Source organism: Dromiciops gliroides, chromosome 1 (assembly GCF_019393635.1).
Source record: "Dromiciops gliroides isolate mDroGli1 chromosome 1, mDroGli1.pri, whole genome shotgun sequence".
Lineage (NCBI taxonomy): Eukaryota > Metazoa > Chordata > Mammalia > Microbiotheria > Microbiotheriidae > Dromiciops > Dromiciops gliroides.
Window position 1 is genome coordinate 249,749,277 of NC_057861.1, and position 18,217 is coordinate 249,767,493.

Below are 18,217 nucleotides of genomic sequence, written 5' to 3' on the forward strand. Positions count from 1 at the left end.
AATTTTTCCATACTCCCCTAATTTGCACTTGATATCATCCTTTATGTCTAAATATGCACCCATTTTGACCTTATCTTGGCATATGAAATGAGTTGTTGGACTATACTTGATTTCTGCCAAGCTGCTTTTCAGTCTTCCCAGCAATTTTTATCAAATAGGAAGTTCTTGTCCCCCCAAACTTGAATCTTTGTGTTTATCAAACATTAGATTACTGTGACAATTTAGTACTGTGTATTGTGTATCTATTATATTTCATTGATCCATTACTCTTTTTTTTTAATCAGCACTAGATAGTTTTAATGATTACCATTTTGTAATAGTTTGAAATCTGGGACTGCTAGACTGTCTTCCTTCACATTTGTTTTCATCGATTCCCTTGATATTTTTTACTTTTTGTTATTCCAAATAAATTTTGTTATTTTCTAGCTCTATAAAATAAGTTTTGATAGTTTGATTGGTATGGCACTGTATAAGTAAACTAATTTGTTAGAATTGTCATTTTTATTATATTGACTTAGCCCACCCATGAGCAATGAATATTTCTCCAGTTATTTAAATCTGTCTTTATTTGTGTGAAAAGTATTTTGTAATTATGGTTGTGTAGTTCCTGTATTTATCTTGGCAGGTAGTTTCCCAAGTATTTTATATTGTCTACAGTTATTTCTAATGGGATTCCTGTTTCTATCTCTTCCTACTGGGCTTTGTTGACAGAATGTTTTTCTTTATAACACAGTATGTGACTTATTGTGCAGTTTCTGTATTCTATTCTCAGGTAGATAAGATGTGTTCATAGAAGTAAAGGTTGGGGTAGGAGAGTGAGAGATATTTCCATACACTGAGATGTTTATGGAAGTATGGAAGAACCATTTCTAATTTATATAGCTCTTCCATCTAATCAACGGGGACAAGAGACTGCATATCAGAAAGACCCTTTGCCTGAGAGTCACCACTCCTGGTTTCTAGTCTCAGCTCTGCTACAAACTTTCCACGTGACTTAGTGATACACTTCTCTGGGATTCAGTCTTATAATAAAGTTAGACTAGGTGATCTCTAAGGGATCTTTTACCAACAAAGTTCTGTGATTTCAATTTCAGTAGCTAATTGTGATTCTTGATTATCCTGTTGCAGAGGACTCACATGAAGATGAAAAGAGATTGACTTAGGTTTGTTGTAGAAAGATTCAGAAGAAAAGAAGGGAAAATACATCATACATGTTTTATCATATATTTTATGTTTGAAGGAAACAAATCAAAACAACTGAAGCCTGAAACAAGAGGGTTTAAATCCAGGGGCTAACTTTTTTTTTTAAGATTTTGATTAATTGTTTTCATTTGTAATCCTAGGTATGTTATTTTATTTATTTAAAAGCATTCTGAGAAATGGTTCATAGGCTTCATCAGATTTCCTAAGGGGTCTGAGACATAAAAAAGTTTAAATTTTATTAAGTCACCCACAACCCAAATAATTCATTCCTTTAAAAAAGTAATCATTATTGATTTTTGTTTTTGTTTTTGTTTTTGAGTTTTCTGGAAGTTGTGTGTATGTTTGTATTTCTTTGCATATATTTCTAGTAGTGAAAATTATCTATTTCTTAAAATAGTTGAGCTGTGGCAATGCATATTAATCCTTCAAAAGGTCCATGATTTCAGCCTGATGGGTGCACTCTCTCCATTGACCTAAACTGTAACCCTTACATTGGTCATGAGTTTCTGTTCCCAATAAAATCATTACTTTGTGCTTGGTCTTCTGATGCTGAATGTCTCCAAGTTTAGCTAGGCTGGCTTTTGGGCAGAAAACCCACTGGAAAACTTTTCAGCTAGGTAAGACCAGTTGTGTGCTGTTAAATGTTTAACAACTGGCTCTCCAGTAATACATACTTTTAAACTTAATTTAAATTCTTAACATTTCTCTATTACTTTCTTAAGCCTAGACAATCAACAAAGCCATAAATCATACCCTGATTTGTAGCATTTGCTGTTTCCCAAAGTGTAAATGCTTATCTTGAAAATTTAACAATCAGCTCTTGTGAGCTTGTTTGAGCTAGCTCTAGGATACCTCTGGACCTGCCAGAGCTTGTACTTTACTCATGATGCCTTTGACTACCCTAGATCACCTCTGTACCCTAACAAGGCATCAGAGTATATTTCATATTTTAATTTCAATAGTTCTCATGTTTTGTTAATTAGAGCTATATTTTCCCCATGTTCAGAATACCTGTGAGAAGCAGTGTGCCATAGAGTATTGAGAACTGGTTTTGGAGTCAGGATGATCTCAGTTCAAGTCCCACCTCCTACTCATACTGGCCATGTGATCCTGGGCAAAGTCTTTAATCTTTCAGTGGGCCAGGGATCTCTCCAACACTATAAATTAGAGAGTCATTGTTCATTTGTATTAGTAGAATGAGTTTCCTCACTGTAGGTCTCAGTTTCCTCATCTGTAAAATGAAGGGGACAGAAATATCTGTAACTTAAGGCCCATGGCTCTAATATGCTCTAGTCTTTGTTCTCTCTGACTTAGGAGGTTAAGAGTTGAGAAGAAAAAGTCTTGTGATAGCAGGTGGTCCAGTTTAAAGTGTTAGAAAATTTTGACTTTCATATGTTTGATGGAAGGAAAACCAAATTACATCCCTTGTCATGCATCTTTTAGCGCTGTCCTATTCTTAGGGAGAGAGAGAAATATTTCTATAGGCAATAAAAGTGACAGTTTCATCTATTCAGCCAGGTCCTCTCTTAATCACACAAGTGTTATCTTTGTGTTCCTTGGGCCTGGCACATAGTAGGTGCTTAAGACATAGGTGCTTTCTGATTGATTAATAAAATCAGATAAAATCTGTTACCTCTGAGGCCTAAGATTTAACTATACCAGTTTCCCCCACTCTGAAACCTCCTGAAATACACAGCATGTCTTTCTGCATCAGAATGTCTGTCTTCCACAATATTCCCATCATATGGTGGTCATCCAGCTTCCCCTTGAAGACCTCCTGTGATGGGAAATTCAGCTGCTATTGCCTCACCCTTCAGTTGATCTTTCACCTAACCTGTTTATATTGTCTATGTACTTAGTCATTATTGTGATTTCATTAGAATGGACACAAATTGAGGGCAGAGACAGGTTATTTTTTTCTTTGTATCCCTGGTACTTAGCACCATGATTGGCACAAATTAAGTGCTTAATATTTTTAAAAATTTTTATTTTTTTATGGGGCAATGGGGGTTAAGTGACTTGCCCAGGGTCATGCAGCTAGTAAGTGTTAAGTGTCTGAGGCCATATTTGAACTCAGGTCCTCCTGAATGCAGGGCCAGTGTTAATATTAACTAATGTTTGTTGATTGATTGATTCAGCATTAATTTCTATAGGATTCTAAGTGCTCTGCCATACCTACAATTCTAAGACTTAGACCCCATGGTTATTAAAACAAAAACCAACCTCTATCCATGTACCCCTTTTCTCCTTTAGATATATCACATCTCCTTTCCAGTGAGCCATCATTTATTCCTACAAAGGTGCCTCCATCAAACCCTAACATAAGTCTTTGTGCAAATGTCTCCTGTGAGAACGATGGTGTCTGTGTTATTCGCAAGGGCAAAGGGGAATGCAGGTAAGAAGACAGCTTAGTATCTCCAGGCATACTTTGGTCTATATACTTTCTTTATGAAGTGAATAGAGTTTGGGGCATTGAGTCTGGAAAATCTTGGTTCAATTCTTGCCTCTGATACTTCTTGGCTTTCTCCCAGGGCAAGTCACTTAATTTCTGAGTCTCTCTCTTGGGGATAATAATATCTATGGTGTCTGCCTAACAGGGTTGTTAAGAGGCCTATATGTAATGATATTTCTAAAATACTTTGTAAATTTGGTAAAGTGCTATATAAATATCAGGCATTATGATTATACTCAGGTTACCCAGGTTCTCAACCATAGTATCATCCTTGACTCCTCACTCTCACTCACTGTATACAACTTTCCTTTCAAGGTTATGAGGAAAGATTGACATCCTGAAATTGTGAATTGGGGAGAACATTCTTACTGCAATGAGCACTTTCCCAGCCTTTGTATATACTTTTCTGACAGTAAAATGGCAAATGAGAGGCAGTGTGGCCTCTTGGATGAAGAAATTTCCTTAAAGCCAGGAGGACTCAGTTCTAAGTCATGCCTCTGACACGTACTTGCTGTATGACCCTAGGCAAGTCACTTAAAATAGAATTCATATCTAAAAATCTATACTCAACTCATTATAATTACAGTAATTATTGAACAAATTGACTCAAAATGCTATAAAATGTATTCAACCTTTATTGATCCTATGAAAGTCTGTGACTCAGTTCTGTACTCATGACTCAGTCATGTACTACAAAAATATAAGAGACCCAAGAAGAGTGAGAATGGTAGAGCATTTACTGTCTATATGGGAATTTGTTTTCTGTTAAAAACATGTCACCCATACAACAATGCCAAGAATAATTCTATTTTCTACCTACCTCTGATATCAAAGAATGTGGTTCCACTAAAAACATATTAAACAATTCATTAATCAACTTCTCAATGTTCTAGAGTCTAGAACATAGAGAACTCTGTAAGGCTCTAAGTTGTAGAGTAGGTGGTGACCTTCATCATTAGAGAGACTCTTCATCTGAGTAAGACTTCCCCATATCATTAAAGTCCCCATGTTATTCACTACCCCTGTCCTAAAGAAAAAAATGATAATTTTAGAAAGTATCCAAACAAACCTTTTATATTTATATAATATTAACCATACAACAAAATATTAACAAAACACAAAGGATATCACCCTAAGGCAGTTATAAAAAGATGAATACTTTCTTGTCAAAAGGAAGATTGATAGATGTTCTCAGAGCACAGGATCAATAAATCAATCAACACATATTGATTAATCATCCTGCACTGTCATATGTATACAAGTGTAAAGAATAAAACAATCCCTACTGTCCATAAGCTTCCATTCTAATGGGGAAGACAATTATATGTTAGCAGAAATAAATAGTGAATAAGTACAAATATATACAAAGGTGATAAATACAAGGTTATTTGAGAGGGAGGTCACTAGCAGTTGGGAAGATCTGGAAAGGTTTCAAATAGAGGATTAGTGTCTTAGCTGCACCTTACAGGAAGAGGAAGGCTCTGTGAGGTGGAGATGGAGAGGACATTCTAGGCATGGGAATGGCCAATGCAAAGGGAGGAAGAAATACCTGGAGGTAGGAAATGAAGCATTGTGTATGGAGAACAGAAAGAAGGCAGTATTACTGGATCTCACACTGCAGGAGTGGGGAAACCATCCTATGAAGTTGGAAAGAAAGGTTGGGGTCAGATTGTGTAGGTCTTTAAAGCTAAACAGTGTAGTTTATAATGTGTCCTGGAGTCACTCCTGGATTGGTCAGGGATGAGAGTCACATAGTTCACACTTAAGGAAAGTTACATTGGCAGCAGCATGTAGGATGTACTACTGAGAGACATGAGGTAGGGAAACCAATTAGGAGACTATTGAAATATCAAATTCTGACTTTGGTATTTATTGGCAGAGTGACCTTGGGCAGGTCACCTCAAGTCCTTAGGACTCAGTTTCCTCCTCTATGAAATGAGGGAGTGCGACTAGATTATCTCAAAAGTCTCTTCTAGCTCAAAATTCTATGATTTTACCCACACAAGCTCTTTCAAGTACACCATACTGTGCTTCTTTGAAGGGAAAAGGTCACAACTGTACAACATTTCTACAGCCTGATTGGTGTTTATGTTGGGGTGGGGGTGGGGGGGGGGTGGGGGGGAATTGGTTGCTTTGAATGTGTTCTACAGATAGAAATCCCATTCATGGACTAAATCTATTTTAGCCTTAGAATTTTTCTACTGCTACTTGAAGAGTAATTTTATTGTCCCTGATTCCCAGCATCCCTATGGCTTCCATAACAGAGAGCAGGCTATGGAACTTTGGGCCATGTCCTAGATTCAGACCTATTCCCCACTTTCTCCATTACTGGCTGCTTTGGCGTTCTATAATTTGCTGCATCTTTCCCAAAATCAGGGGATGGATGATACACTGTTGTCTGTCCTGCAGATGTATCTTAAGATTTTAATACTGTGGTCATAGATTATAGAAACCAACATTTTCAACTGATCAAATATATAATTTTCTAGTTGTCTTTCCTCTTGTGTTGTGGCTGATACATGTTTGAAAATGACCAGGCTGAAGGTTTACTAAATAGCTTTTTAAGCATGTTTTGCTATAATGCTATAATGTTTCAGAGTCTAATTTCTCTTTCTGCAGGTGTCGATCCGTTAAAGACTGGTGGTACATGGGAGAAAAATGTGAGATAAAGGCCTCCGACACGGACACCATAATTATAGAATTTCTATCTAGTTTCATTGTATTTATTGCTATGCTGATATTATCTAGTATGAAAGTCTACTCTGTTAAGAAGAAATACAGTAAAAGGAGGAATGCCAATACATGAAATAACACCTTAGAACATGTAAGTATGCAAGAATGTAACAGAACAAAAATACTCAAAGAAACCCAGACTGAGTCATTATAATAACAAAGCTTGATCCCAGAGAAGAAATAATGAAATATGCTCCCTTTTTTTTTGTCAGAGAGCTATGGGACTATAGGGGCAGAAGGTTGCATATGGTCATTATAGTACTTACTTTTGTTTGACTGATTTTCTTTGTTCTAATAGATGGTTCAGAGGGACAGATAGATATATCCCAAATGATATGAAAATAAAAGTTATCAATAGAGATTATTTTTACAAAAAAACCCCAGAGGTTATAAGTACTATGGGCAGCTAGGTGGCACAGTGGATAGAGTGCTGTGCCTGGAGTCAGGAAGATTCATCTTCCTGAGTTCAAATTTGGCCTCAGACACTTACTAGCTGTATGACTCAGGTATAGTCAGTCACCTAACGCTATTTGCATCAGTTTCCTCATCTGTAAAATGAGCTGGAGAAGGAAATGGCAAGCCACTCCTGTATCTTTGCCCTGGATTAGTCACTTCGCCTCTGCTTCAGTAACCTTCTTTTGTAAAATGAGGAAATAATAGCTCCTGTCATAACTACTGTACATGGAAGAAAAATAAGTCCAAGAGGCTAGAAGAAAATGCTTGGAGCCCTGTGCTTACCTGCTGTGTGTAGTACTTATTTTTTTGTTGTTCAGTCATTTCAGTCGTGTCCCATACTTTGTGATACCATTTGGGGTTTTCTTGGCAAAGATCCTCAGTCTCCATTTCATAGTCGATTAATCAAAAGTTGGGGCAGAAAAATATTTTTAAGCTCACCATAAAGCAAGACATAGATAAACAACCAATTTAATCAACAGGTTTATCATTTTGGAGATAAAATGTACCTGAAAGTTTTACAGAGTTCACAAATTATTTTATGGTTGTTAAATCTGAGCCCAAGAGATTTCACAGAGGCCGACAGTGCCTCTGTGAGTAGTATCTGTGAGTAAATATCCTGAACCTTCTTCCTTCAGCTAAGGTTGCCAGGTTGGTCAGGTTGAATGAAATTAAGGTCAAGGTTGAACAATAGAACTAAGGAAAATAGGGATGTGACCAGAGAAGAGAGGACCAATAAAGTTATGCAGAAGAAACAAGCCATTTCCCAGTAAAAGTGCAAATATCATCTAAGATATGGAAAAGCTATAGTCTAGACAATAAAAACAGGTCATTGTCGTCATCATCATCACCACACATATAAATTGAACTCATTATCTTTTCCCCCAAACCTCCCATTTTCTAAACTTCCTTGTTTCTGTTGATGATACCACCAGCTTTCATTTCACCCAGGATCACAACCTTGGGTGCATCCTTAACTTCTCATTCATTCTCTTTCCACAAGCATTCTGTTCCTAAGTCCTATTATGATTCTACCTTTGTAATGTCTCTATACTATATGTAATGCCTTTTACTGTACTCTCTCCTCTAACACTGTCACAACCTTGGAGCAGGACCTCTTCATCTCATGCCTGGATTAATATCATAGTCTTTCATGTTGGTTTCCCTGCATCTACTCTCTCCCCTCTCCACCCGGCTCTCATACTGATCTCTGTAAAGCACAGTTCTGACCATGTCATCCCACCCTCCATTCCATAAACCCCAGTGACTCCGTATGTTACCTCCAGGATCAAATATAAAATCTGTTGGCTTTAGAAGCTCCTCATAACCTGGCCTCTTCTGATCTTTCCTAGCACCTTACTCCCCTCCCAGCAGTCAGGAATCAGTGACTGGCCTCCTTTCTGTTCCTCATATAAGGTACTAACTCCAGCTCCCAACTCTGCATTTTCTGTGAGGGTTCCATATGCCTGGAGCTCTTTCTCCTCTTCTCAGTCTCTGGCTTCCCTGGCTCCCTTCAAATGTCAACTAAAGTCCTACTTTCAAGACAAGAGCCTTTCCCAACCCTCTTTAATCTTAGCCCCTTCCCTCAGACGCCACCATCAGTTTAACTAGCATTGATCTTGTTTCTTCTTAGTGGTTTGCATGTTATCTCCCCCACTTAGTCCATGAGATCCTTGAGAGCAAGGTTATTCTTTTTGTCTTTCTTTGTATGCTTGGCACTCAGTACAGTGCCTGGTACATAGTAGGTAAGGGTGTGATAAATGCTTATTGACTTGCCTTGATTATAGCTTTCTACAGCAGGTCAAGTACATAATATAAGTCATCTCATTTTGATCTTCACAATAATCTTTTCAAGAAAGTGTGATTATTACCTCTTATAGGTGAGGTAAAGAAAAAGGGGAAAGAGAAAAAGGTTTTTTTTTTTTAAAAGGGGAGAGAGCATAACAGTTCACATGTATGTAGTGCTTTACGGTTTACAAAGATGTTTACTCATAACCTTGAAAGGAAAGTTATGCAAGTACTGATATCTTCATTGTGATGGGGAAACTGGACCTGGAAAGATTGAAACTTGTCAATGGGGGAGATTCAGGGGGATGTTTCATAGGGAGTGGTAAGCCAAAATCCAGAACCATTCCTGCTCAATGTTGGATATCTATTCTCACCTTAATTACTTTCCTACAGTGAGGGATCATCTTAAATCTTTACTATATGTGTGTGTGTGTGTGTGTGTGTGTGTGTGTACTTTCATAGCCATCACACTGTTAATAGGGTCAGTGTGGGGACAGACATAATTAGATCAGGCCTAAAAGAGATCTCCTAAAAGGTCTGAGCAGTCATTTGGGCAATCTTTCCTGCCTCAAATTTCTCTAGAGCTCTTTATATTTGCCTCTTCCTTGGTCCTTTTACATCACGCTTGTTTCTTATACATTGTATTAGATTGTAAGTACCTTGAGGGCAGACAGGGTGATATTTTTCACCTTTGTATCCCCAGTGCCTAGCATATCGCCTTTCTCATGAGATTTGAGAAATGTTCCTTGAACACAGTCTATTAAATTTGGTGAATCTCAGAAGCAGTGGGTATGATTGGATGCCACCATGGAATGATTCTAGAAAGCCATTGATAAGGACGTCATTTAAAAATTAAACCATTTCATTGGGATTCATTCAAATAATAGATTTCACATTGATTAATTATGTCATAAATTATTCTCTCCCTTTTTAGTTGAGTGTACCTTTCTGAAACCAATTCTGAAGATATTAAACAGAAACAACACTAAGAATAGAAAACAACTGGAAAATGCATCATGGATTCACCCAGAAACAAATGTCAGCTGTGGGAAATGACAGTTTTTTCTAACCTCTAATCACTTTGTTCTGCTGAAAACATGCCCTCTGTAAATAATTGGAAATGCTGTGAAATGATATTTTTTTTTTTGGTGAGGCAATTGGGGTTAAGTGACTTGCCTAGGGTCACACAGCTAGTAAGTGTCAAATGTCTGGTGCTGGATTTGAACTCAGGTACTCCTGAATCCAGGGTCAGTGCTCTAGCTGCACCTAGCTGCCCCGAAAGGATTTTTTTTTGGGAGTAAAAGTTATTCAATTTCTGTGTCATTTTGGTTGTATTGATGTGTTTGGAAGAATTAGCTCAGGCTGTTCATGAGGGAACTCCCTTCCCATTGTAGGACTCTGGAGCCCTTCAGAAGTGGGATATCAAATTCCCAACCGATTGGGGTATTGGGGAAGGCATCTCCCCCATGACTCCAGTCACTGTGTTGTTTGGAGTCATCTCCTATGCCTTAGAAGTGGCCTATCTCTTTGGTTGAGGATGTGGGATTGAGCAGAACAAGGAAGGAATAGAACAAATGCTGGATTTGGTATCTGGGGTCCTTGGTTTGAATCCTGTCCCTTTTCCTTTACTACCTATAACCTTGGGCAAGTGTTCTTGGTTTCTTTACCTACAGGATGAGTATTGTACTCCCACCTCATATCCAAAAGAGTTAATAAATCTGGTTGAATCCACCTTTGCAAAATCTCTTTCATTCATCTTTTCCTCTATTTTTACTGCCCCTACATAAACGTATACCTTCAGAACCACCTGACAGGATTATTGTGATAACTTCCTTCCAGGTGCCCATTCCTCTAATTCATCTTTCACAACTACTTCCTGGAGAAGTTTTCTAATGTGTAGGTATTGTTATGCCACTTCTCTTCTCAAAAATCTTGTCTCCTGAATACAGTTTACACTCCTTTGCTTGGCATTCAACCCCCGCCCCAAACCTTCCAGAATCACCACACCTTCTGAGTTTTTTTTTAACATTTTTCATCTTTAAGCATTAACATTCCAGCCAAACTGGATATCTCTGCCCTCTCTAAACATGCCCCCTACTTTCATGCCTTCAGGGCTTTGCTCAAGTTCTTTCCTAAGCCTAGACTACATTTTCTTCCCATTTTCCCCTATTGAAATTCCATCCATCCCTTAGAGCAGTGCTGTCAAAATTAAAGAGAAATGGAGGCCACTAAAACTGTACATAAGAATCCTGTGGGCCACATGTTGACTTAGAAAATAACATATTAACATTATCAGTTTTACAGTATTTTAATTTATTTTATTAAATATTTCTCATTTCAATTTTAATCTGGTTCAGGCTGCATTCAGAAATTTTGGGGGCTGGATATTCCAGAAGGAAAAAGATATAAACTTACAACCAAGAATAACTTACCCAGCAAAGTTGAGTATAATGCTACAAGGGAAAAGTGGATTTTTAATGAAATTGACAGTTTCTAAGCATTCTTGATGAAAAGAGCTGAGCAACTGGACTTCCTTCACAGTTTCTGTGGAGAAATTTTGAAGTAAATAAATTATTCTATCAGATCCTCCATTTTATTTTTTATGCTTTTATCTTAAATTTTGTTAGGAATCACCTATTATTATGTCTTGATTGTTGGGCAAGAAGTGTGTTTATGAAAAGATGCATCCATCAGGATCTTTAGTCTTTCAAATTATATATATATACACACACACATTATAAAATTATACATATTATATACAAATTTATACAAATTCAATACAAACATATAAAATATTAATTAAGGAATGGAATAATACCAGTTACTCAGGATTGTCTTGTCTGTCAACTCCATGTTGAAAGGTCATCACTCATTGACAAAGAAGATCCACTTCAGTCACTTTAACATATTAATATATGGGTAGGCTGAGCCAATATAATAAAAATGGCAATCCTACATAAACCAATCTATTTACTCAGTACCATACCAAACTATCGAAAATTATTTTATAGACCTAGAAAAATAATAACAAATTTCGTCTGGAAAAACAAAAGCTCAAGGGTATCAAGGTAATCAATGAAAAAATGAGAAACAAGGTGGTCTACCCATACTAGATCACAAACTGTATTATAAAGTGGTAATTATCAAAACAATCTTGTACTGGCTAAGAAATAGAGTGGTAGATAAGTGGAATAGAATAGGTACAAATTATACCATAGTGATGACTTTAGTAATCTATAGTGTTTAATAAACCCAGAGATCCAAGCTTTTGAAACAAAAACTGCTGGAAAAACTGGAAAATAGTATGGCAGAAACTAGGTAGAGACTAACATCTTGCACCGTATACTAAAATAAGGTCAAAATGGGTACATGATTTACACATAAAGGGTGATACCATAAGCAAATTAAAAGAGCATCAATGAATTTATCTGTCAGATTTATGGACAGGGGAAGAATTTAGGACCAAAGAAAATACCTAGAGCATTATAAAATGTAAAATATATAATTTTGATTATATAAAATTAAAAAGATTTTGCACAAACAAAGCCAATACAACCAAAACTATAAGGAAAGCAGAAAACTGGGAAAGAATTTTTGCAACAAGTATCTCTGATAAAGGCCTCATTTTTCAAATATAGAGAACTGGGTCAAATTTATAAAAATACAAGTAATTACCCAATTGATAAATGGTCAAAAGGCAAGAATAGGTAGTTTTTCAGACAAAGAAATCAAAGCCATCTATAGTCATATAAAAATGTTCCAAATCACTATTGATCAGTGAAATGAAAATCAAAAACTCTGGGGTACCACCTCACACCTATCACAGTGGCTAATGTAACAACAACAAAAAAAGAAAATGTTGGATGTTGAAGGGGATGTAGGAAAACAAGAACACTAAATCAACTGTTAGTGGAATTGTGAACTAATTCTGGAGAGCAATTTGGAACTAGGCCCAAAAGGTATAAATTGTGCATATCCTTTGATCTAGCAATACCACTACTAGGTTTATATTCTAAAGACTTCCAAACAAAGGGGAAAGAACCCATTTATACAAAAATGTTTAGAGCAGCTCTTTTTGTGGTGGCTAAAAATTGGAAATCAAAGGGATGCCTATTAATTGGGGAATGGCTAAACAAGCTGTGGTACATGATTGTAATGGAATATAAGAAATAGATAGAAATAACAATAAGAAATAACAAGCCAGATGATTTTAGAAACACTTACATGAACTGATGCATAGTGAAGTGAACAGAATCAGTAGAATGTTGTACACAGTAACAGCATTATTGTTTGATAAAGCACTGTGAATGACAGCTATTCTCAGCTAATACAATGATTCAAGATAATCTGAAAGGACTAATGATGAAGCATACCATCCACCCATAGAAAAAGAACTGGTATTGATTGAATACACACTGACACATTCTATTTTTCACTTTGTTTCATTTTTTCTTTTATTCAAATCTTCTTACACAAAATGATTAATGTGGAAATGTTTTACATAATTGCATAGTGTAACCTATATCTGATTGTTTACTGCCTCAGGGAGGGAGGAGGGATAGAATTTGGAACTCAAAACTTTAAATGAAAATGTTTATTACTTTCGAGGAGGGACAGGGTGAAAGGAGATAGAGAATAGAGTAAATGTCATAGGGAGGAAATAGGAAAGAGAGAAATACAGTTAGCAATAGTAACAAAAAATTTTGAAGCAAGTTTGTCTGATAAAGGCCTCATTTCTCAAACATATAGAGAACTGAGTCAAATTTTATTATTAAAATAAGAGCCATTCCCCACTTGATTAATGATCACAAGATATGAATAGGCAGCTAGATGGCACTGGTCCTGGAGTCAGGAGGACCTGAGTTCAAATCCGGCCTCAGACACTTAACACTTACTAGCTGTGTGACCCTGGGCAAGTCACTTAACCCCAATTGCCTCACCAAAAGAAACAAAAAAGATATGAATAGTTTTTAGATGAAATAATCAAAGCTATCTATAGTCATATAAAAATATTCTAACTCACTATTGATTAGAAAGATGCAAGTCAAAATAATTCTGGGGTACTACTTCATACCTATTAGATTGAAACATAGGAAAGCAGAGAAAAATGACAAATTTGGTAGGAAATATGGGGAAAATGAGAAATTAATGCACTGTTGGTGGAGTTATAAACTGATTCAAACATTCTGTGGAGCAATTTGGAACTTTGGCCAAAGGGCTATAAAACCATGCATACTCTTTGACCTAGTAATACCATTACTAGATCACTATCCAAAAACATATAAAAAGCAAAAAAAGTTAAAGGACCTATATGTACAAAAGTATTTGTGGCAGCTTTTTTTCTGGTGCAAAGAATTCAAAATTGAGGGAATGCCTCCCAGGCATGGGAGAAAGCTAGTGCAAAGCCAGGAAATGAGAGGTAAAAAAGTCATGTGTGAATAACAGCAAATAGGCTTGTGTGGCGGAATGGGGGATGGTAGGCCAAGATCCAGGACCATCCTACCAAATGCTGGATATCTAAGATAGCATCTTCATTAAATACTTCCCTACAAGTGAGGGACCATCTTAAATCTTACCCAATGTATAAACTTTCATAACCATCTCACTGTTAAAGGGGACATAGTATAGGGAAAAAATCATTATATCAGGCCTTTAAGAGATTTTCCAAAAGGTTTAAACAATCATTTGGGCAATCTCTCCTGCCTTGAATTTCCCTAGAGCTCTTTATATTTGCCTCTTCTTTGTCCTTTTCACACGATGTGTGTTTGTTTCTTACACATTGTATTAGATTATAAGTCCCTTGAGGGTAGAATTTCCCTAGAGCTCTTTATATTTGCCTCTTCTTTGTCCTTTTCACACGATGTGTGTTTGTTTCTTACACATTGTATTAGATTATAAGTCCCTTGAGGGTAGAAATAGGGTGATTTTTAAAAAACTTTTTATTCCCAGTGCCTAGCATATTGCCTTGCTCATATTGAAATGGCTGAATGATGTTATTATGATGGAAACACTATTGTGCTATAAGAAATGATGAGCAGAATGCTCTCAGAAAAACCTGGAAAGACTTACATGTTACATGAGCTGATGCAAAGTGAAATGTATTGTAAATTTGGTTGAATCTACCTCTACAAAATCTCTCATTCATCTCTTCCTCCTTTCCCACTGCCCCTACATGAGCACACACTTCTGGAACCACCTGATTGGGCAATTGCCATAACTTCTTTCCAGGTAGAATATGATATCCCAGAAGGCAAAAGATAAGGGCTTACATCCAAGAATAACTTATCCAGCAAAAGTGAGTCTAATGTTACAGGGAAAAAATAAATCTTGAATGAAATGCTTTCAAGCATTCCTGATGAAAAGACCAGAGCAACTGATCTTCACAGTTTCTGTTGAAAAACTTTAAGGAAAGTAAATTCCTCTATCAGATGCACCACTATATTCATCTTGGATTTTGTTAGGAATTACTTATTATTGTGTCTTCATTGTTTGCAAGACATTTGTTCATGAAAAGATGCATCCAGGGGCAGCTAGGTGGCACAGTGGATAGAGCACCGGCCCTGGAGTCAGGAGTACCTGAGTTCAAATCCGGCCTCAGACACTTAACAGTTACTAGCTGTGCGACCCTGGGCAAGTCACTTAACCCCAATTGCCTCCCTTAAAAAAAAAAAAGAAAAGATGCATCCACCAGGATTTTTAGTCTCTCAAATTATATATGTCATCAATTAAGTAATGGAATAATGCCAGCTAGTCAGACTTGGCTTTTCCTGCCAATTCAATGTGTGGACTCATTGACAGAAAAGGTCCAATTTAGCTAACATAACAATTAGCATATTCATATATATATGTGTGTGTGTATGTATGTATGTATGTATGTGGGGCTGTGTAGCTTGTGTGTTGCCAGGTGCAAAAGGATGCAAACTTTGGGGGAAATGAACCACTTAGATCTTTCCAAGGTCCTGAGCAAAGCTGATAAATTCTTGGATTGATGATGGGCCTCAGTGGATCCCAGTATTAGGACAAAGTCTGGAACCCAGACTTTGTCCTAACCAGGTAGCACATGCATTCTCAGCTGTAACTAGGGAGGAGCAATCAAACAATCAGTAAGCCTTTATTAAATTCCTATTATAAGTCAGACACTATGGGAGGCACTGATGATACAAAGACAAAAATAAACAATCCCTAATTTCAAGGAACTTACATTCTATTTCATACTACAAGGACCAGGCTCATCAGATGACATGAAAATTTGCTTTCTCCTTTGAGGCATCCTTAAATTTCAGTCTTTTATTTTAATTGGACTTCATTATTTAATTGGATTCTTCCCTACTGCTAGGGTCTAGAGTCCATCATATCCATGAATTATACCTGACAGTTCCTCATCTGCTCAGTCATCCTAATGGGTTGTGGCAGAAAGAAAGTGAAGAAATTGTTGAAGGCAGAAGCTGAGGGAAGAGGAGAAAGGAACAGGTCATTCTTTAATACCTGACAATTGTGCCCAAAGTCAGACTATCTCTCCTAGGACCACTTGTCCCAAATGGCCCTTCCCCATTCCTTTTTTAATATTCTCATCCTGATGTAGCTCAGTTCTAACTGAGCTGGACCAGTGCTTTAAAATTATTTCCTAGGACAGAACTCAAAGCCTTATTCATCCTTTGAGTCCTGGGCATAGACCTTTTCTCGTCTAGTATGTCTTTTGATAAATGTCAATAGTGAAAATAAAAAATACAAATAAAAAACAAAACCAAAAATAACATTCAATTATACAGGGAAGTTTTAATTACATAATGCTCGGCAATTTCCAGCTTGAAAACAAGACAGAGATTATCTTTGGGAATTAGCTTTCAGGTTCTGTGACCATGAGAGAAAAGGTTTCCAGTTTCATGGATATGAATGTATCCACATAAACTCATCAAGGCACACACATGCAAATTTATAAATTCTTACCAGTTCATTTTACATGGATTCCTAGAACCAACATTTTTGGTAAATGGTTAGGGTCAGAATTAAAAATTGTTGACATTTAAGCTTTCTTTTCAGAGGAAGGTGTGAGTGAGAACATTTATTAACCTTAATTTAGATAAATTATATTAATTCTCAATTAAACAAGCCAGTTTCCCATTGTGACAATTACTTTGAAGCCAACTACAGGTGCTAGTCCACCCAGGAAGTAGAAATTGGAGGTTTTAAACCTAATAAAACATAGGATGTTACAAAAGCTTATTGGGAACTAGTCCAACCTCTGGCAAAGTTCTGGTGGGTGAACAGCATTCTAACTTTACCAGATTGAGCACTTGGCCTTCATTCTTTGTCAGAAACCTACTTTTGAATTAAATTGAATTGAACTGATCTCAACAAGTAATTCTCAATTGCCTAATCAGTGCCAGGCTCAATGCAATGGGAATTTTAAAAAAAGAAGAGGGAAGTCTTCCTTGTTTTCAGGGAACTTCTTTTTAACCAAGGAATGAAGTAGATATTTAGGTAATTAAATGTAAAACATTTGTAAGAAGAATAATTCCAGAGGCCTCTCATATAGAAAATGATTTTTAGGGGAAAATTAGGCTTGATACTGGTTCCTAAAATCTAAATTTTATGCAGATTAGTCTCCTTGGGAGAGATATATCATAGTGCCATGGGAAGAAGACTCCATTTGTGACAAAATGCCAGTGAGGGGTGTGGGTGAGGTGCTACTTCTAAAGGAGATACCTATAGGAGAGAAACATAGGGCTGTGCCAGCAAAGGATTCCAGAAAGACAGTATTTACTCCATTTGTCCCTGACAGGCTTGGAAAAGTAGCCTAGGAAATTTTGGTTCCCTTCAGTTTAGAATCTCTCCCCCTCTCTCTCCCTGTGCTCCCTCTTTTCCCCAACTCTCTCCCCACCTCTCTCCCCTTCTCTCCTCTCCCTCTCTCTCCCCCCTACCCCCTCTCTCTTCCCCCTCTCTTCCTCTCTCTCTTCATCCTCCTCCTCCTCCTCCTCCTCTTCCTCCTCCTCCTCCTTTGGCTTATGATCTTGAATTGGATAAGGAAGACTAGAGCAGAGTGATCCAAAATGTTTGGGTTCTCTTGCAAAGATATCATTACTCTGCCATGGTAGGGAGAAGAAGGCTACCCAAGATGACAGTAAGCACATGGAAAACTCCTTTGGCCTTCAGGAAGAGCAAGGCTCTAGGGAAAATAAGCCCCCAGTAGACACAAATTTTGTGAATGTTAAGCTCTCCATGGCACACATTTATTTCTTATTTGCTAATGTTGTGCCATATGTCTTTGAGTGTGTTTATCAAGATTAGACAATAAACATGACTCCCCACCTTTGAGCTGTACAAAGAATATCATGAGTAATCTTATCCCATTATCAGAAATAACAACCAGTACGGGGCAGCTAGGTGGCGCAGTGGATAAAGCATCGGCCCTGGATTCAGGAGTTCCTGAGTTCAAATCTGACCTCAGACACTTGACACTTACTAGCTGTGTGACCCTGGGCAAGTCACTTAACCCCATTGCCCCATAAAAAAAAAAAAAAGAAATAACAACCAGTGCAGAGCTGTACTTAAAGTGAGATGAAAAGGTTCTAGGTCCTCTTGAAAAGT

General features: G+C 37.2%; 1 protein-coding gene across 1 annotated transcript in view; it reads left to right on the top strand.

The window, feature by feature from the left end:
- LOC122747993 (meprin A subunit beta-like) overlaps window positions 1–18,217 on the top strand; it is an 80,793-nt gene that overhangs the window by 40,940 nt on the left and 21,636 nt on the right. The window contains 1 exon segment of the mRNA XM_043993743.1: window positions 3,457–3,598. Within this exon segment, the coding sequence (XP_043849678.1) occupies window positions 3,457–3,598 (142 nt within the window).